The sequence below is a fragment of the Crinia signifera genome, chromosome 5, assembly GCF_055691185.1.
Source record: "Crinia signifera chromosome 5, ASM5569118v1, whole genome shotgun sequence".
Classification (NCBI taxonomy): domain Eukaryota; kingdom Metazoa; phylum Chordata; class Amphibia; order Anura; family Myobatrachidae; genus Crinia; species Crinia signifera.
Genome location: NC_139221.1, coordinates 84,440,457 through 84,461,062, shown reverse-complemented (window position 1 = coordinate 84,461,062; position 20,606 = coordinate 84,440,457). Strand labels below are relative to the sequence as shown.

Below are 20,606 nucleotides of genomic sequence, written 5' to 3'. Positions count from 1 at the left end.
AGCGTGCTGACATCGGAATCCCAAACGTAAGTAAGCCAAAAGTGTTAGCCCAAGTGGTTTGGTTAAGGCTTCATAATATGGAGGGCACTATAATGTTACATAATAAAAAATACTGCAATGTGGCACAATATGAAAAGGAGGCACTATAGTGTAGCCTAATATGAGCCGTGGCAGAGTAAAGTGGAATAATTTAAGTACTGTGTACTGGACAGTCCCCCTTCCCCAAAGCCTACAGACAATATTAAGGGCAGAATGGAGCTGCTTCACATGCCCAGTATAAGAGTATTTTCCTACGAAATCTGCTATGTGTGTGTGTGTGTGTGGAGGGGGTCTGTGTAACTGAGTGCTCAATCGTTGAAGTGGAGAGGGAATCTGATTCTTACCATAATCATTAGGCCCACATATGTCTGAAGTACTGTATCACATGAAATGCATTTTGTTTGGGTCAGACTATGGATTGTTACATGCTAATTATGGTTCCTTCATGGGCGAATGACAATCGCTCTAAAATCAAAAACTTGAAAAAACCCTATCAGAAGTCCTACATTTGCCCCTAGATGAGAGGTGCAGATCTGGGGTAGAGTTGAGGTGATGAATTGGGAGATATTTTGAGATAAGTGAAGAAATGTATATTGTACATTTTTGTTATTATTTTTGTATTAAAGTCGTTTTTTTTATTCAAGACAAACAGATGTGAAGAACATATGTAAATAATTCCCAATCACATTTTAATGCAGTAAAACACAAAATACAACTTGGGGGTAATTCCGGCAAATTTGCATGCAGGAATGATGCTTTTGTAGTGCGCATATGCATTCACCGGGTGCGTGTGGCCATGGTGAACAGATTGTTTGTTGGGCGCATACACCCAAGACCGCGGGTGGGGGGCAGCGGGCGGGGGATTTCGCCCATGGTAACGCCCAGCGTTTCATGGGCATTCCCATGAAAATGCTGTGCGTTCCCATGGAAATTGCCCGGTGATGCGGGTGCGGGGGGGCGTGTAGCTGACATCACCGGATGTCAGCTACCTGCCCAGTTCTAGCGAGTCAACCAGAATAAGGGCCACTGTCTCTTTTTAACCAATGATTTTTTTTTCCAAATATAAGGATTTTAACTCCAGAATCCCTAGGTTTTAGGGTGATGGCAATACCGTGGAGATCAACAGCCCACAATATCCCTTCACAAATACTAAGTACTAATTACCCCCATAACAAATAATCACTCCTGTATGCTACACCACTGAAAAAAAGAACTAATTGGGTGCAACAGTCCATTAATCAACTCCTAACAACAAATAATAAAATAAATGGAATTATTTTTGAACCCAATATAAACAGTGAAAAGAGGTGGCAGGATGTCTTTGCCCTTCTACCAAAAGCGTTTTCAACATTTTGACCGTGATTATCGCAACAAAGATCTGCAGTCCACCTTAAGCCAGTACCAGCATGAAGAGAAATGCCACTCTGCCGCCCACCGCAGCTATCTTGGGTAATGATTCAAACATTTATTTCCTCTTATTTCGTTCAAACCTTTTCACTATGTTACTTTATTTATAATTTAATTTTCTGTTTAAATATTATTCAGCTTTTGTCAATTCAAAAAGTTATTTTATATATAATGTGTTATGTAGTAATCTACTGTAATTACTATGCATCTAAAGCAGGCATGCCCAAACTGTGACCCTCCAGCTGTTGCATAACTACACGTCCCAGGATGCCGTGCCATAGTTTTAGCTTTCCCTAATAGCAAAAGTGTGGCAATGCATGATGGGACTTGCAGTTTCACAACAGATGGAGGGCCATAGTTTGGACATGCCTGATCTAAAGTGTATTACTTTCTCTTTTTTCATGCGAGTATGTATAGACAGAGATTAGGTCTACAACCTTAGGTCGACCTCTGTAGGTTGACATGCATGAAGGTCGACATGGGTTTGGTTGACAGGGTCATTAGGTCGACAGAATCATTAGGTCGACATGGGGAGGTCGACAGTCAAAAGGTCTACGTGGGGGTTTCGACACAGTCGCCATGGAAATTACAAAAGTGCACCGCGTCCCCTTGCATGACTCGCTGCACTCTAAACATCATTTTATTCTCCCACCCACTAGTGTATTGTAGAGCATGAATACTGCCTGTCAGCATGTCGGCTCAAAAAAAGTGAAAAACCTGTCAACCTTTTGACTGTCGACCTTCCCCATGTCGATCTAATGCTTGTGTCGGCCTAATGTCCCTGTCAAGCTAACCCAGGTCGACCTTCAGAAGTTGACCTAATGCTTGTAAACCTAGTGACTGTGGGCCTTATTCTAGTTCACTGGTTCTGACAAAATCCTTCTTAGATGGCCAAAACCATGTGCACTGCAGGGGGGCAGATGTAACATGTGCAGAGAGAATTAGATTTGTGTGAGTTATTTTGTTTCTGTGCAGGGTAAATACTGGCTGCTTTATTTTTACACTGCAATATAGATCTCACTTTGAAGTAAAACCCCACCCAAATCTAATTCTCTCTGCACAAGTAACATCTGCCCCACCTGCAGTGCACATGGTTTTGGCCATCTAAGAAGGATTTTGTCAGAAAGAGTGAACTAGAATAAGGCCCTGTATTCCTTTCATCCTTACTGTACTATACTATTTTCCTCAATAACCTTATATCCGTTACTATTTTTTTCTTCTGTAACAAATACATAACTAATTATTTAATTTGTAACAAATCCATATCTATTTCTTCTGTAACAAATCTATATCTATTTCTTCTGTAACAAATCTATATCTATTTCTTCTGAAACAAATCCATATCTATTTCTTTTGAAACAAATCCATATCTATTTCTTCTGTAACAAATCCATATATATATATATATATATATATATATATATATATATATATATATATCTATCTTCTGTAACTAATTGTTTCCTTTGTAACAAATCCATATATATATATATATATATATATATATATATATTTCTTCTGTAACTAATTGTTTCCTTTGTAACAAATCCATAACTTTTTCTGTGAATAAATAAATATTTCTTGATATCCAGAGTAAATATATGTCCTTAATATTGGTATTATTACTTTTTCCTACTTCAATTCACCATTATCTCTACAATCTGTCTCTGCTCCTGTATTTCCACCAAACTACATTTAAGGTGCATACATACGATGTGACTTGACCTTCCGATTTAGACTATATAGTCAAAACCAAAGAAAAGTTAGCCCATATTGCACAGTGCGTATACAGCTTGCATATCAGCATCACAAGAAAAATCAGTTTGCGCAGGCCAGCCAATTTTGACTATATTGTATACAGTGTCGTGTTGTAGTATAGTCAAACTCGGAAATAGTCAAAATCTCAAGTAAATATAGTTTGTATGGATGTATGGTTCTGGGCTTTGGGGAGTTTGAGGGAAATTGCGTAGTCAAAATCTTATGAGTATGCACCTTTAGTATAGTTTACATACATTTCATGTTACCAACACAAATGTGCTTATTTTGTTACTGCTTAATATCAGCTTCTAAATTTCTTTACATCTACCCGTTGTGTCACTGTATGATTTTATTTCCCATTTACTCAGTGTAGCTCTTAGGACATTAACCCTTGAGTCAAATGCTGTGTAAGTCAAGTGACCTTAACTAATTATATTTATGTTAATGGTTGTACTGTTGGGTCCCTGTAAACTTTCTTCCTTGGGATTAAAGACTAAGCACTCTTTATATATTTATACTTTTTTACTGTATGTAAAGTTATATAACAAGTGCAATATGTTATTTTCATGTTTATATGCGTTATATACATTATGTTTACATTGCTTTTAATCAATTGTGATTTTTTTTATAAATGTAATTTAGAGTTCTGCATACTCTTAATCATTTACAATTTTGCAATATTTTGAGTCTTTAATCTCATAATAATACTAAAGTACTAAATTCATTTATTCAAATTCAGTTGGAATGGGCAACATTACCAAACAACAATGTTTGGGCATTCTCCTATAAATGTTAAGGCCCCCATACACTAGGCTGATTTCCCTTGTGCTCCCCAGGAGGGCCGACATATGATTTGGTACTTGATGTGCCATTTTTACATGCGAGTTCTCTCAGCCAATCTGCGAATGACCATTCTTTTGTATTCCCCTTTTCAAACAACCTGCCTGCCACCGCAGCTGGGGCTGCAGAGTGGGGAGAGTGCCTCTACTGCCTGGCGCTTCCCCACTCTGCAGATAGGTGTGTGCCAGCAGTGCAGCACAGCTAGAACACACCTATATGGACCGTATTGGATGCGATACATCGCGGGTGCTGAAAAACACCCGTGCTGTGTCACTGAAGGCTGCACATATAATTTATCAGTACTTGTGTAGTTTCACGGCGCCCAATATATCGGATGCGATATTGCCCGATATGTTGGATGCGATATCGGCTGATATATTGATGCGATCCGAAGCGATTTTTGACCTGTTCATAACCCCACTATCCACTATGCATGGAGTTGATTGTATATAGTGTGGCAAGCGCAGCGAGCCACCGAGCAATAAGCGTGGCAAGAGGATGCGGATTACTGCGCTCGCCACACTATATACAATCAACTCCATGCGTAGTGGATAGTGGGGTTATGAACCGGTCAAAAATCTTCCGATATATCGGGCGCCGTGAAACTACACAAGTACCAATTTATCTTATGTGCAGCCCACCCGGATGTCATACATATGCGATTTGGGCTGATTTCATCCAGAATCGGGTGAACTCAAGCTCAAATCGCATAGTGTATGGGGGCCCTAATTGCCACACATTTGATGACTGTTTAAAGGTTGGAGTTTACTCATTACCATGCACCGAGCAACTTCACTGTATTCTGCAGGAAAAAAAAATTCTGCAGAAAATATCTATTTACTACAAAAATGCTCTCAGTTATCCTGATTCTTTTGAGCTATGTGTAAATAGTACAGAGCCACCCAATTTAGCCCTCAATTAGCATATACTGAAAATGCTTACTGTGTTTTAACAAGTTAATTCACATTAATTTTATAGCTCAATTGAAAAATATATTTTCTTTGAAAGCGTGGTCAATGTGTGATGTGTGTAAAGTACTATGGGGGAAATTTACTAAGATGCGTATTCTACTTCACATGTGATGTAGCTATAGGCAACCAATCAGAATCTACTTCTTATTTGTTTAGCACCCTCTAGAAGACAGTAGACAGGCTGTGATTGGTTGCCCATAGCAACAGCACATGTGAAGTAGAATACACATCTTAGTAAATCTCCCCCTATATGTTTGTTCTATAAGTTGCAAATGTCTTAATTGAATTTGTTATTTAAAACCAACATCATTTTAGTCTAATTTGACAAACCCAAAAAAAATGAGATTCATTGACACTCTGACAACACAATTTGCTCATCAAGTTAGCAATAAATTACCTTTAAATCTACGGTAATTGATTTAAAACAGAATTAGGCTCTTAGGCCATAAAACCAGATGCATACCATACACCAACACTCACCAAAACTGGTGGTTTTTATTTCTGCTACAGAAATGTCAGGTCTTTAAGTCAAATACTATTGTTGTATGTAGTTAGAATATTTGGTTAAAATTGGGCTTCATTCACCTTATAGCAATGGTTCCTAAACTTTCTTGAATCAGAGTCCTAATGTATCAGCACTTTTTTCAGGGCACCCCCTTGGATAAAAGTTTATTATTGATATGTTTGGGGAACAAAGTAAATTGTGGTGTACCTATCATCCTTAGGGTCAGTTATGTGGTGGCGTACAGTTGTGCTTCTGATTGACCATGTGCTTAGAATGTGCAGCCACTAGCACTGGTTTTGCCTATAACTTTGACATAAATAAATTGATTTTTGCTATGCACCACCAATCCAAAGCACCACTGCAAGAACCTAGTGTCACCCAAGGGTGCCTAGGGATACCATTTGGGAGCCCCTGACTTATAGTATGAAATGCATTAGTAAATTAATTAGTTACATTAGCTCTTCAGCTGTAGGAAAGCTACAACTCTTATCATTTCCTAAAGTTTTTAAAAATGACTGTGTATTATTTTTATGTTTTATTAAACACAACATAACACCATTAGTTTGACTGGGTCATGATGCAAGCAAAGGAAATATGTAGACATAAAACACTAGGTGACCCTGCCAAAAACAAGCTTACATTCTACATTATCAAAGTTTATGTCTAGGATAGCCTACAGCAACCCGTCAAAAACAGTGGTTAAAGGGAATAGATATCAAAATACTGTTACAATTAGACAAAATTCCTAATCACGGTTGGGCTTGCCTAGCCGAATGGTCTGTTGGCTGAATTAATTAATCGCCCATCTACAATCAGGTATGGTTTGCTGCTCTGGTCTTATTGGCTAAAGCACATTATTTGACCTTGTTCACCACTACGTCCAAACCTCTGGGCTGATTGTGGTGAGTCAGCCGTAAGCGAAACATAGAAATTGAGGACAGATAAGAACCGGTTATCTCATAAATTCTGCCCTTTTTTTAATCCTTTAAGTAACCTCAACCCTATTTGATCCTTAGTTCCTTGTAAGGTTATTCATATGCATCAAACCTCTTTAATACCAACTCCGATCTAGCCCTAAAGAGATGACTTTATGTTATACGCAAAGGCTTTAAATTAGTGTGAAAATGAAGAATGCCTTCAAGCTTGTTTAATTTAAATCCATTTTTTTGGGGCACCATAATGAGAACTATCATGTTTTCTCTACACAATCTGACACTTTGTTTACAAGGGGATCATTCTGATTCACTTGCTAAATAGCGAGTTCGGCCCTGTCCCGATGTTTTGGGGATTTTGCATGCGCATGGTCTATTATGCGCATGTGCAGCTCCCCTTTGCGAATGGCTTCGGCAACTTGCATAGTCACCGTGCTGTTTGTAAACATCTGGAATTCCCAGTATTTTATGGACGTCCCCATGAAAACAGGCGTTCCCATGAGTACGTGAGTGGGCCGATGCCTGCCATCGGCGGGCGGCTGATATCACAGGACTTCAGCGGCCCGCATGGACATCGACCTGGGACATGGAAATAAATTGTTTTAATTTGTGAAGGCAGGAGATATCATTGGATGGTTGGCGACATCCACTGATTTCTCCTGCAGCGGAGGCATGTGAGGGGATATGTTTTCAATACACATACCATTGCATGTTAACGAGGGGAGTTGGCGGCGAGGGGGTCTGCATTTGGACAGACGTTATTTCAGGAACTCAGTAAGCTGCGATGTTCGCAGCTTACCAAGCCAATCCGAATATTTATTTTATTTTAGTAATGATGCCCATACATGTGTCCGGTAAGGCCTTTTACACAATTCCCTGATGTGGCCAGAAGTGCCGACACAGGGAAATTCTTTATGTTAAAAGTCACAGATTTGCCAATTCCAACCAGAAACGGTCAGGATCAAGGAATCCAGGGTGGCTTTGGGGAATCAGGAAATCATGGCAACATGCCATTTAAAATGTATGGGGACCTTTAGCTAATCATTGCTCATCCTACAATATATGCATTATATACGTATTTACTCAATCTGTATGTAGCGCTGATATGTTCACAGAATAACAGCTGTTGCATTTACTGCAGATCAAAATCATCCCAAAAAACGATAGAAGATTCATATAAGATGAGTCCAAGAGCAAAGCGGTCAAAAAATGTTGTCCCGGATACTGATGATGTGGGCTACGTGGTTCCAGTGTTCAGAGGACGGTGCGTGTACTCAATGTTTATTCTGGTATCCAGCTACTCAATCCTAATGACTTTTACATCCCACCTGTTCTGCAAAGTTTCCTATGACAGGCCCCACACATGCCAGACGCCAGACCAGGGTGGCAAGGAATTCCCAATCACTTTTATTATCAGTATGCAGAACAGAAAGTGTATGGAAACAGGATTATATTACAGATCATATCCTTTTATCATAGCATAATATATATTACACACTGAAATATTTTGTCATTCTAGAACACCAGAAATAATGTATTTTTGCAAATGATTTGGCAGTACTCTTTCTTGTTTGTCACTAGAGACAAATAAATTATATATTTTTTTTTATTCAAAAATGTTTTTTTTTTTTTTTTTTAAATAAAGAGAAAATTAGTTTAAAAAGTCCCTTTAACATTAAGTTAATATCTGCATACAGTACAACTTTAGACAAGTTAGTATTCGATTTTCCATAAATTCACCATCGATACTCTCATGCTTAACAACCCTTAACACTTAACTTACTAACTTATCTAAAAATAACGACACGGACACAAGTGCTGGCGATTCAAAATAACGAATGTCAAATTTATTTTGACAACAAACTAAAGACTATATTATTGGTGGCGGCACTAAAGAACGGTCAGATTAAAGAAAAGGGGGTGGGTAGGGTCACCATAGCATTCACACATCGCTGGTGACCAACTCTCCCAGCCAACCACCAGTGTCGGTGGAGGCAGCCATCTTCCGTGCACAGAAGTATGGCTCATGACAATCGATGCCTGGAGAGCGCACCCACTAATGTACACACATTCCATCTACACAAATGACCGTTCTTTACCGCCGCCCAAAGAAGAAATAGAGACAGAAAATAGGGATGGGTGGGTGGGGAAAATCTCCAGAGAGGAAGCAACTCTCTGGTCAGCAGACCTTTCTCCCCTAATAACTCCTCCCACTGCACCCATTGGCTGCCAGACGCAGCCCTTCCTTACTAACTGTTCCCTAAGGCAGCATGATCCCCCTTCGGTGATTTATGTCACCTCTAGCTTAATCAGCCATCGGTGCTCCCTTGTCACCTCCCACTGAAACAGGAGCTTGAGGAAAATGAAACCAATACCAAAACTTACTAGCATAGTGTAATTTATCATCCAAAAGCAAAAGTCTCCATTAGCCACCTTGCTGGTTCTTTTATATAAAGGTTGAAAAAAAAATTAAAATATATCAGTATCAAACACAAATTAGTTATTTTTAGGATTTTATCAAATCATTTTTAAATCACTATTATGCCAATCAGCATTTAGCGTTAACTAGTAAAGTTGACGTTAAGATGCCCTAATACCTTAATCATACCCCTTGCTCTGACCGCTAGTGTCCAGAGGACAGACTTTCTAAAGCTTCTAAAAATGAAAAGTAGTAGTATTGCCCATAACAGCCAATCAGATTCTATCATTTTCTATCTATCACTTTTCATTTTTATAAAGCCTTGGTATATTTAGTATATCTACCCCCACATCTCGATTTGGCAATAAAAATGCATGGGGGGATATACAATTCCGTGATGGATTTTTGACAGTAAAAAAAAACAATGCTTTTCGGGGATTTTAGGTCGAAATTACATTCAACCTTTTTCAATTAAAATAAGATTTTTCGAATGCCCAAAAAATGTAGCACTGCCAAAAAACATGTGGATCTGCGATTTACTTGCCAACCCACTTGTTTTGTGGGAGTTTTGGACTGTTTTTTAGTCATGTTTCCCCAATGTTTTGACTTTAAAAAAAGTGAAACTGCATCAGCGAAACATGACTAAAAATGGTCCGTAAATGGCCGCAGTTAAATACTAAAGTCCTTTTTTGGGCTAGCTGAAAATACTGGAGTGAACTAAATACCCCCAAAAGTTTTTTCAGTCACCAAAAAGCTGGTTATGTATAAATTTTGGCAGACAATTAATAATTTTTTACTGATTTTTACTGATTTTTATATATGCATTATGTGATACCTATCAACATGAAATAATTGTCAAGATTTTTTCGTATTACAGCCAAGAAAATGTTAGTGGAATAACTGATACAGAAGAAGAAAGGATTAAAGAGTCGGCTGGATATGTTGCCCGCAGGAACCTCTTTGCTTCTGGAGAAGGAATTAGTGTATCCAGAACAGCTTCTTCATCAGCCAAGCAAACTGAGGCATATCATAAGAAATCTAGAAGTGTTACTATACGGGAAAAGGCAGAGCGCCTTGCTCTCAAAAAGACGGTAATGGAAGAAATTAAATGCAAGAAGTATATCAACAATATGAAATGTGCACTGTTTACATTATGATGACCTGAAAGTGATATTTCATGGGGGAAATAAAATGTTAAACATTTTATTATCTTACAGCAACGTATACCTCCCAACTGTCCTTATTTCAGAAGGACAATCCCACTATTGTTCCTCCAGGGGGCTTTATTGTCTCATGGGGGGGGGGGGGGGGGGGGCAGGTTGGTGACCCTGTGATTGCACTGCATCTAAAAAGTATATTGTAGTGAGCATGGGGGTTACCCAGCTGCTCGGGGAACACTGGATAATCCCCTAAAATGATGAAAATTCAGAACATGGTGCCAAGCCACTCCTACACATTTGAAGTACTTCCCCTTATCAATTGAGGCTTCGCCCCCTTTACAGGCAATTGCTGAATTGCCTTGTAAGGTCCTAACCCTTACAATTGGGAGGGATGAGCAATGCAAAACTGATATTAATGTGTCATGAAGCTAAGTTGTCATTTAAATGCCCTTACTGTATTTTTTGTTTCCACGTGCTGTCTGGGAAAGCCGCATTATGTTGATACCATTAGTTTTATTGGCTTTTCTGTCTGTGCTATGTAGGAAATGTCTGTTCCAGGTCATAGATCTCTACTGCAGAGAAATTGGCCACTGTCTTGTAGCTACATCTAGAACAAGTGTTATAGTCTGACCTGTAAGACATGGCAAATAGCGGTTACAATATAACTGTGCAATCAATGTACCAGACAAACTAATGGAAATGTTCTGGGCTATAAAATAACTATCACACCTCCATGTCTGAATATATCATACAGATAACCGCATGTGATATGTGAGCGTGATCAGCTGTCTAGAAATTAGGAGACAAGATTAAGAGCAGAGCACTAAGAGGGGATTCAAATGAGCAACATAATTTGTAGGACTTAAATTACTTGAACATGTAATGAATTGTTGTTAGTATAATTAGTACATTTAGTAAGTAACTGTACACCAGCTATACCAGCTATTCAAACATATGTATCAGACAGAACCAATGTTGAAATATATAATTGACAGATTTTACTGTCAACTGAGACGGAGTCGGTATGAAATGCCGACGGTCAAAATACCGACAAGGTCAAAATCCCAACATGGTCTAAATACCGACATTTAAAATCCCGACAATGTCAAAATACCAACATATAGAATGTAGACAGGTGAAAAAGTCAACATGACTTTCGGTCGACAGGTCGCGAGGTCAACATGGGTTTTTGCACTGTTTTTTTACCCGAATGTCGACACAGTCAACAAGGACACAGTTGGAAGTCAACCGCAGCGCCTCGCATTGCTCACTCCATGTCGACCTCGCGACCTGTCGACCGAAAGTCATGTTGACTTTTTCACCTGTCTACATTCTATATGTCTGTATCTTGACCTTGTCGGGATTTTAAAAGTCGGTATTTTGACCATGTCTGTATTTTGACCTTGTCTGGATTTTAAATGTCTGTATTTTGACCTTGTCGGGAATTTGACCTTGTCGGGAATGGTTTTCGGTATTTTTAACTTGTAGGGATTTTGACCGTCAGTCAATGGTTGTCGGTATTTTGACCGTCGGGATTTTGACCGTCAGGATTTTGACTGCATCCCATTGAGACTAAGGGGTTAAATTACTAAGATGGGAGTTTGATTGAAAATGGGATGTTGCCCATAGCAACCAATTAGAATCTACTTATTTATTTATCACCTCTAGAGTATAACAGATAGAATCTGAATGGTTTCCCCTAGCAACATCCCATCTTCAATAGAACTCCCATCTTAGTAAATAAACCAATAAGAGTCTATGCAATAAGCCATGGAGAGAGATAGAGTGGACAGAAATAATGTCCTGATTCAGGTTTGATCGGTAAGCTACGAACATCACAGCCTACCAATCACCTGAGATGACACCCCACCGAATACCCCCCCCCCCCCTGCCGCTGAGTCCCCTCGGAAACATGCCATGGGATTAGTAATGAGAACAAAGACCCTCACATGAGACGCTAACAGGACAAATCATAATCATTTAAATGAATCAAATGATTTCTCCTGCCATCGCAAATAAAAGTCAGATTCAACTGACTTTTATTTGCAAACGACGGGACAACGACAGGGCGGGAGGCTGATGTCATGTGATGTCAGCCGCCCACGCCCAGGATGCATCGGCCTGCCCACGTATCCATAGAAACGGCCAGCAATTTTGAACGTGGTTAAACATGGTGCGATTTGAACTAACTTGCTATTGATTTTGGCTATATAGTCAAAAGCTATTTCCAAGTTTGCAAAAACATAACAAGTAAACAAGTAACTATCAATTTAGTCATCCTAGTGGTAATAACTGTCTGGTGCTTACGGGAGTCCCCTATCAGGTGTAGAGTGCATTAATGTGGTTTACATAGACAGCATCGACATTGTGTGCTTTCCTTTTATAACTATGTTAGATTATACTGCATTCCCAGGGCTATAGTACATTCACTACCGTGCATTGCTCTTATCAATCTGATACATTATACTGCACTTTTAGTATGTATATACTTTATATATTGATATAAGGGCCCTTCCCAGACCATGCACTGTAGTAGCCTTTCTGTTTAGTAAGCCTCTGTGGTGGCTGTCACACCCCCTGCGTGATCCTCTGATGGGTATTTTATGCCCCAGTCCAACACTACAAAAGAAAGATGTAGGATTTCTCCATCCCCACGGGTGACCAAATTGATTTTGTTGCTCAACTGTCAAGTCAAGTAGCAGAGATGTGCAGCATCCTGACAAGCCACTTATCGGAGGACAAAGCTGCAACAATTAAATAGAACATGTACATCCTTCATAGTGCTACTGTAGGTGCCCATAGCAAAGGCATAGTGGCTTCCTTTTCAATGCTTCTTTAAGAGGAGATAAAAGTAGAAACTAAGATCAGATGAGTGGTTAGCTCTAGGGATATAGGGGCCCATTTATCATGGATCGCATTTACAATGCGATCTGGGCTGAATGTTACCGCCCATACCTGAGGCACAGGGACAGGGCTCCGAAAAGAGCCCATCCCTGCCATGCACTGACCCGGAAGCCGGGGTTCTGCTCATGCACAGTTAGCGCTGACACCCCCGCCAACCCTGCTGACCGAACTGCCGTCGGGGCAGTGCGATCCGTAGAACATAGGCTACAATGAGCTACCGCCATCTCAGAATGGCGGTAGCCAATGGATACGAAGCAGTAGAAACCTATGAGGGATGCGGCCAGCGGCAGTGCAGGAGGGATAGCAGCAGGGATCGGAGATTCCTGCGTGGTCCCTACATACATTTGGATGGTTCTTAATGTTTGCTGCAAATATTGATTGCTAAATGCAGCCCATAGTAGGTTGTGCTGAAATATAGAATGTTTTTTGTTTTGTTTTTTAGACTAGTCCTGCTGAATGCAAAATATACAGAAACAGTTTATATGCTGTTAAATTGTCTAAAAAATTGTAAACCTTCATAAATATAACTTATTTCTTATCGCAAGCATGCACACTGTAATACAGTATTAGCAATAGAAGAGTGTGTTTCAATGTCTGCTAACTCGATTCCCCCCTACTTAAATTTCTGTATATCATTTGGCATGCTTGAGTTGGCAGCTGTTAAAGCACCACTTACTGAGATAAAAGGACTAGACATAAAACTAAGGGCCATATTTATTAAGCCCAGTGAAGTGAAAAAGTGGCTGGTACTTTATCACCGGCCAATCATTTTTTAAACCCAGCCTGTACCTTTACAGATAGAAGCTGATTGGCCAGTCATAAAGTGCCAGCCACTTTATCACTTCACTGAGCTTAATAAATCTGCTGCCTCTAAAGCTTTTACTGCTCAGTTTACCTGTAGTAGATTTTATTCTGTAGTTTCAGCACCAGCCGAGCTGTGATATTGCCCCCATGGCTTCTGTGGTCATTTGTCAAGGGGGTGTCTGCTTGCACTAGGTCACAGAATAGTATAAGTCATGTCTGTTGATTATAGCAATGGCAGCATTTCTTCTGTACTTGTAGAGGTTGAATTGTTCAAGAGAGAAGGAGCAGGGGCTGCATGCACATGCTAGTATTTGAGAAGCCAGTATATTCCAACAGTTTGTGTTCAATATTAGACAAAAAATATAGCAGACAATTCAAAGATTGGATGTTATGTTATGTGATAATGAAACAGTTATATGTTGTTTGTGTGTAGGCCATGTATGTCTTTGGTTTTACTATACTCTCATAAAGGATTTTACTTAGTTTTAAGTTGTGCCCCAACTAAAAAAGTTTCTGTCCTCTCCGATAGGTTGAGTTGTGTCAATTGTGGCTTGTTAGTGATGAGACTTTGTAAGAGTGTCACAAAACGACTGTCAGTGTTCCCCAGCCACACATTGTATTACCTGCAGCGCTCTGTGAAACGCTGGCCATCCTCAGCTGCCCCCCCCCCCCCCCCCGCTGGCATCCCACTGTTGCCTCTTTGTGGCATTCTTTCACAGTGATCCGGCATGCCCCTACGGCATTCTACTCATGCGGCCTGGCCTCCCGCTGTGCATCCCTGCTGGCCCACCATACCGGCCTTGGCGCCATTCTCCTCCATGGGCAACACCATGACACTTCCTGGTCATCTGACTTTGCAGGATCCTGTCAGGACAGACTCCTATGCAAGGGAATGCCTTAGCCAATCAGCTCACAGCCAGAGGTATAAAGCCCAGCTCTGGGTACAGCTCCTTGTCAGGGCTTTGTTGTCTATCAGCCTGTAGTGAGCTCTTGCTTATATCTGCTTCCAAGACCCAGTGCAGTTTCTCCATTGGAAACTGGCCTCACCCCTACATATGGCCCCTATGATTGCATGCCCCAGTCCGACACTGATTATGGGCACATATATACTCATTAACTGGCATACAATATACGGAAGTGCCAGGTTACCTGAGCTAAACAATATATGAGCTAAACAATATATATTGCAGCAGACCCTGAGCTTGGTGGAGATGTGATATGCTTTTTTAATGGGAAACACTGGTGGACAACCTGTTCTAGTTATCGCCCTAAGGACTGAAGTTCTGTTTTCACAGCTAGCTAAAGATGTATTGTGAATCACTCCATGCTGATTAACAGCACCTGATACTTCCTCTTATTTGTTTGTCCAGAGCAGGGGGTCATGGCTCCCAATACCAAAAAGAGGCTAGGTGATAGGTGGGGAATGTGGGGATTACATTGGGTGTTGTCTGGAGTGTATCCTTACTGTGAATGCTGTGGAAAACCTGCTATGCTGTAACTGAGGAATTGCCTTGTATGCTGACTTCCTGCTACAAATAAAGAACAAGACTTTACTGCTATCCAGTCTATGTCATTCCTTGTCACATAACATATACCTAAGAGATTGGCAGTTCTAGTAAAGAAAGAACACATGCAAACAGTCTCTCCCGCTGTCAAAAAGGGCTCATTCGCTTGTGCCCAAAAAGGGGCCGTGTCCTATGGAAAGGGGTCGTGGCCTTTACGGGATGTGGTGTCCTCAGCGGCCCCTGGCGGGACGCGGGAACATCCCCAAAAAGTGGGATGTTCCCGCAGAAAGCGGGACAGTTGTGAGGTGTGACGTTGAGATGAGATTCTATTGTACTAGGTGGAATGCTGTAGGGTCTGGGGTCTGTTAGACGAGAATATAATAACTATCTGCATTAGTTTTTATTATTTTACAGAAACTAATAGAGAATTAATAAAAATCATAAAAAGCACATGCAAATGTATGTCTTCTTTCATTTCTTTAGGTAGAAGAAACCGAAGAATTTCACAGGAAGATAAATGAGGACACACTGTTACATGCTCCAGTCTTTGTCATCAAGCCTCGTTCTCACACTGTCTGGGAGACACAGAACGTGAAATTTCACTGCACAGTGAGTGGATGGCCAGAGCCAAGAGTTACCTGGTACGTCATACTTGCCGACTTTTCAGCTGCCCTCTCCGGGAGAGGGCAGCCAGCTCTGGTAGGCAGGGGGCGGGGCCACACCCGGGAGTGAAAAGAGGCGGTTCGGGGCGTGGCCACACAGATGATGCCCTGTTGGGGGCGTGCCTATAGTGCCATGTCATTTTAGCCCCGCCCCCGCCGTGCAATGCCGGTATTTCAGGCATTGCACGGCGGCGGCATTGCACGGCGGGGGGCGGGGCTAAAATGCGTTGATCGTGCCATTTTACCTGCGGACCCCCCCCCCCGCCGGGGGACACATCGCGGGAGCTGGGGAGGATATGCGGGAGGATTGCCACCCTTTCCGGTGGGCCGGGAGGGGGACCTGATTTCCGTGACCCTTCCGGCCATTCCGGGAGGGTAGGCAACCCTGTGGTACGTACATGTACAATGCATGTGTATACATGTTACTGCTGCTCTGTTTCCTAGTGACAGTGCTACATAGAAAGATGTGCTATTAGGAAAGATGTCATTGATTATTTCTTAAGTCACATTCCTGTACACTGTACACTACTTCTTATGTGGCCTTACCCATCTAACAATGGGCCTAATTCAGACCTGATCAATCATCTGCAAAGTTGCAGATGACTGCAAGTAGCTAGCCGCTGCCCAGACATAAAGTAAACCTGGCCTGTGCAAATCTGAGAGTGAATTGCGAAAATTTTGCACTCCACTATATTGTCGCACATCCATATGCAACCATCTATTGATTTTCCCAGTCTATCAAAATGTGCGTAACTCTGACCCTTTTCACAACTCTGCAACATAGAGGGGCAGATCAAGGCCGGCACTGACATCACAGACCCTCCATCAAATCGCCTTGGCACGCCTTTGTTTGCTTCGGACACTTCCTGAAAACGGCGTCTTCCTTTCCATCATATTGCAAAGTGCTTGCGATCAGATATTTCCGCTATTTATTTTGCTGTGTTGGCTCACGCATGCTGCTACGATCCATGCGCAAAGTAATTTTGATAATCGGTTGGATTGTGAATTTGCCCAGTAGCGATCAACTCTGAACCGGGCCCAATATTCAGACCCTCATCTTACACTAAACTTTCTGAACTTAAACCTCCCAATCTCCTAATTGATGATCTAACTATTTCTATTCCACTCGCTGCAAGTTTTAGATCGTCACCTTGGCAACTTAAAGAGTAGATGTCATGCGCCTTGATTTGTGAAAATGCAGCTAGTTTTCCAATTTGATATTTGCAAAGAAGAATAATGTTGTACTGTTTAATGAGAGAAGTTAGCAGAATCTGAATATACACCCATAGGAACAGAAAGGAGCCCGTCGTTGCCATGTGTTTGGCGTGAAGGAACCGCATCAATTATTTTTGAGAAATGTAGGCCATAAGTTACAATAGGTTCTGTATACTGAGCCAATTCTTTGGGGAAGTGTATGATATCTGGAAGGCTCATCACTCTGGGAATACAGGAGTCTCCCAAAAATGCTAGGACAGTAATTAAGTCTGCAACTATCACACATGAACCAGAAATGCACTTTATTGTATTTGATACATAGAACAATCTCAGACCCTCTCTTCTTCTGACTCCTTCATGTTTCTTTTTCTAGGTATAAGAATAATGTTCCAATCAATGATCAAGCTCATCCCGAGAAATACAAAATTGAAAGTTCTTATGGCCTTTACTCATTGGAGATTAATAAGTGAGTAACAGATACAATCTGAGTTGCTAATTACAGATTGCTAGATACATTTATCTGTTCACACTATACATTATCTCGTCATTACTATCCATAAATATACTAGCAGTATCTCATAGAATTTCTCAACTGATAAGTAGGAGTAACAATTTGTTTTATAAATCTTGGTGTTTGCACTAAGGCCCTTATTCTGGTTCACTCGCAAAGGCAAAATGCTTCTCAAATGGACAAAACCATGTGCACTGCATCTGGGGCAGATGTAACGTGTGCAGAGAGATGTAGATTTGGGTGAGTTATTTTATTTCTGTACAGGGAAAATACTGACTGCTTTATTTTTACACTGCAATTTAGATCTCACTTTGAAGTAAAACCCCACCCAAATCTAACTCTCTCTGCACAAGTTACATCTGCCCCCCTGCAGTGCACATGGTTTTGTCAATTTGGGAAGGAATTAGCCTTTGCGAGTGAACCAGAATAAGGGCCTAAATGTGATGTGCGTAACCCAGGGTGGATTGGCCATGGACCTTACAGGGAAGATTCCCGGTAGGCCGATGCACTTGTGAGGCCACTTATCAGCCAGTCACTTTTTTTATCTGGATCTGCCCAGAGTTGTGGCCCCATCCCCCTCCTGTGTCTCTCACAAACAACATTTGCCAGTTCACAGAGCACAGTTCCTGGTGCTGCAAATACATATATAAGACAGACACCCATATGTATCCACTATGACATCTGTTAAAATTACAGATGTGGGTGCTAATTGTTGGTGTAACACTTTCTGGGGTGTTTCTGGACTCCACTGCGGGAGGAGTGGGCATAGTTGTGATATTCAGGGGATTATGGTAGAAAGTTGTGTGTCTGCGTGATGGTGGTTTTGGGGCAGAGTACATTCTCAGTGGGTACAAGTTGGATATTGTTTGAAATGTGGAGGTTTGTGGTTTGTCACAGCAAAAAGAAAGAACAGAACATGCAGCTACGCTTGCATGTACTTTCAAGGGGCGCAGTTGTACTCAGCACAATAATATGAATACCGCCTGTGTGTCCACGTCAGCGGCTTCCTCAGAATTTAGCAGCCACAGATGGTCAGTAAAAAGACCGCTGTGAATATGACAGCTTGATGTAGTTACACAACGCGTTTCTCCACCTGTGTGGCCACGTCAGCGCCTTCCTCAGAACTTACCAGCCACAGATGGTCAGTGATAAGACCGCTGTGAATATGACAGCTCTATGTAGTTACACAACGCGTTTCTCCACCTGTGTATCCACGTCAGCGGCTTCCTCAGAACTTAGCAGCCACAGATGGTCAGTGATAAGACCGCTTATGTAAATATGTGTTCAGCGGTATTCCAATGAATATGCGGTGACCGGGTCAGACAGCTAGATGCAGTTACAAAACGCGTTTCTCCGCCTATTCATTGGAATACCGCTGAACACATATTTACATAAGTGGTCTTATCACTGACCATCTGTGGATGCTAAGTTCTCCCTCTCCCGCATCCAGAGTGCACCAGGAGGATTCCTTATTGTGTATGGTGGATTAACATCCCAGTGAAACTACAATTACAGCCAAGAGAGAGTTTCTATTCTAAAGTGTGGGACTGGTAAATATGAAAATATGCCTTGCTAGTATTTGACATCTGATGCCTATGAATTTGAGCCAATTTCCAGCCTGTAACCAGAACTGAGAATATACTTACCAAGCCTATTTATGTTATGTGTTGTATGTCTTGTTATGTCTATATTAATGAATTGTAAATGAAGTGAGATCTCTTCTTTTTAAATAAATCTATATTATTGGAAAAAATGCATATTATTGTGCTGAGCACAACTACGCCCCTCGAAATTACAAGCAAGTGTAGCTGCATGTTCTGTTCTTTCTTTTTGGTCTTATGCGGGGTACACACCAGGACGACCCGCTCACGATGCACATTGTGAGTGCGTCGTCAGTGTTTCTTCCGACCCGCTCACGATGACGCAGGGGGTCACGACCCGCTCACGATGAGCACCGTGAGCGGGTCCGATCCGATGGCGACACGCACCCGGGAGTATGGTCGTTCTTCAGATCCTACCTGCAGCAGGTAGGATCTGAAGAACGACCGACCCGCGGGACCGTGCATCGGAACGGTATTGGTCCACACCAGGACAGAAAAGGGCCCAATCCCCACACAATCTACATCCAATCGGTTGGAATTGGATCTAGATTGATGGGATCGGACCCTTGTCGTCCTGGTGTGTACCCAGCATTAGATTGAAGCACACAACCTCTGACAAGGGGCGGTAACAGTGCACAGTGTTTGGGTTCTTTTAAGATCACATAGAACCAGCGCTCCTAGTAAACCTAGGGTTACACGTTTCCGGTTTGTCACAGCAGCTTAACAGTCTGGAAGTCACTAGACTGCCAATCATATTGAAACAAATGGCTTCCATCCAGGTGAAGTGATGTATTAACCCTGCCTTTGTAGGTGTTGGCTCTGCCTACATTTGATTTGGTGCCACCCACATGTGGCCACTTCTAGACATTTTTCCAGGGTCACTTTTTGTTCCCAATACGCCTCTGTGCGTAACAGAACCCAAGTGATTTAGATCAAGGTTTCTCAAACTCAGTCATCAGGACCCCACACAGGTCACTCGGCAGGTGCACAGGTGAATTCATTACTCATTGACACATTTTAAAAGATCCACAGGTGAAGCTAATGATTTCACTTGTGATTCTGTGAGGAGACCTTCAAAACATGCACTGTGTGGGGTCCTGAGGACAGAGTTTGAGAACCTATGATTTAGATTAACACCTTTTGTTCTGTTCCTTCTGTTTTCTTATCATCTCCCTTTCAGTATAAATGACACTCTATGGGCTGATTTTAAGCTGGACACAATATAGACGTTCACATATATGAGCATTTTAGTTCTGCGGCAGGTGTCTAAGTCGCTATTTTGTCCCATGTGTGTACGCACTGTCGCTGTGCTGAGTGAGATGCATGGCTTTCCCATTGTGATGTAAATGTGCTGGGCATTACTGGGCATTACT

At 41.5% G+C, this 20,606-nt stretch overlaps 1 protein-coding gene across 1 annotated transcript in view; it reads left to right on the top strand.

Moving 5' to 3' along the window:
• Nucleotides 1-1,354: 1,354 nt before the first annotated feature.
• The window catches only part of MYOM1 (myomesin 1), a 126,350-nt gene continuing 107,098 nt past the window's right edge, over nt 1,355-20,606 (top strand). Inside the window, exons 1-5 of the mRNA XM_083145139.1 lie at nt 1,355-1,488; nt 7,594-7,716; nt 9,749-9,962; nt 15,728-15,885; nt 17,495-17,587. Coding sequence (XP_083001265.1) covers nt 1,355-1,488; nt 7,594-7,716; nt 9,749-9,962; nt 15,728-15,885; nt 17,495-17,587 — 722 coding nt within the window. The remainder of the gene's footprint in view (nt 1,489-7,593; nt 7,717-9,748; nt 9,963-15,727; nt 15,886-17,494; nt 17,588-20,606) is intronic.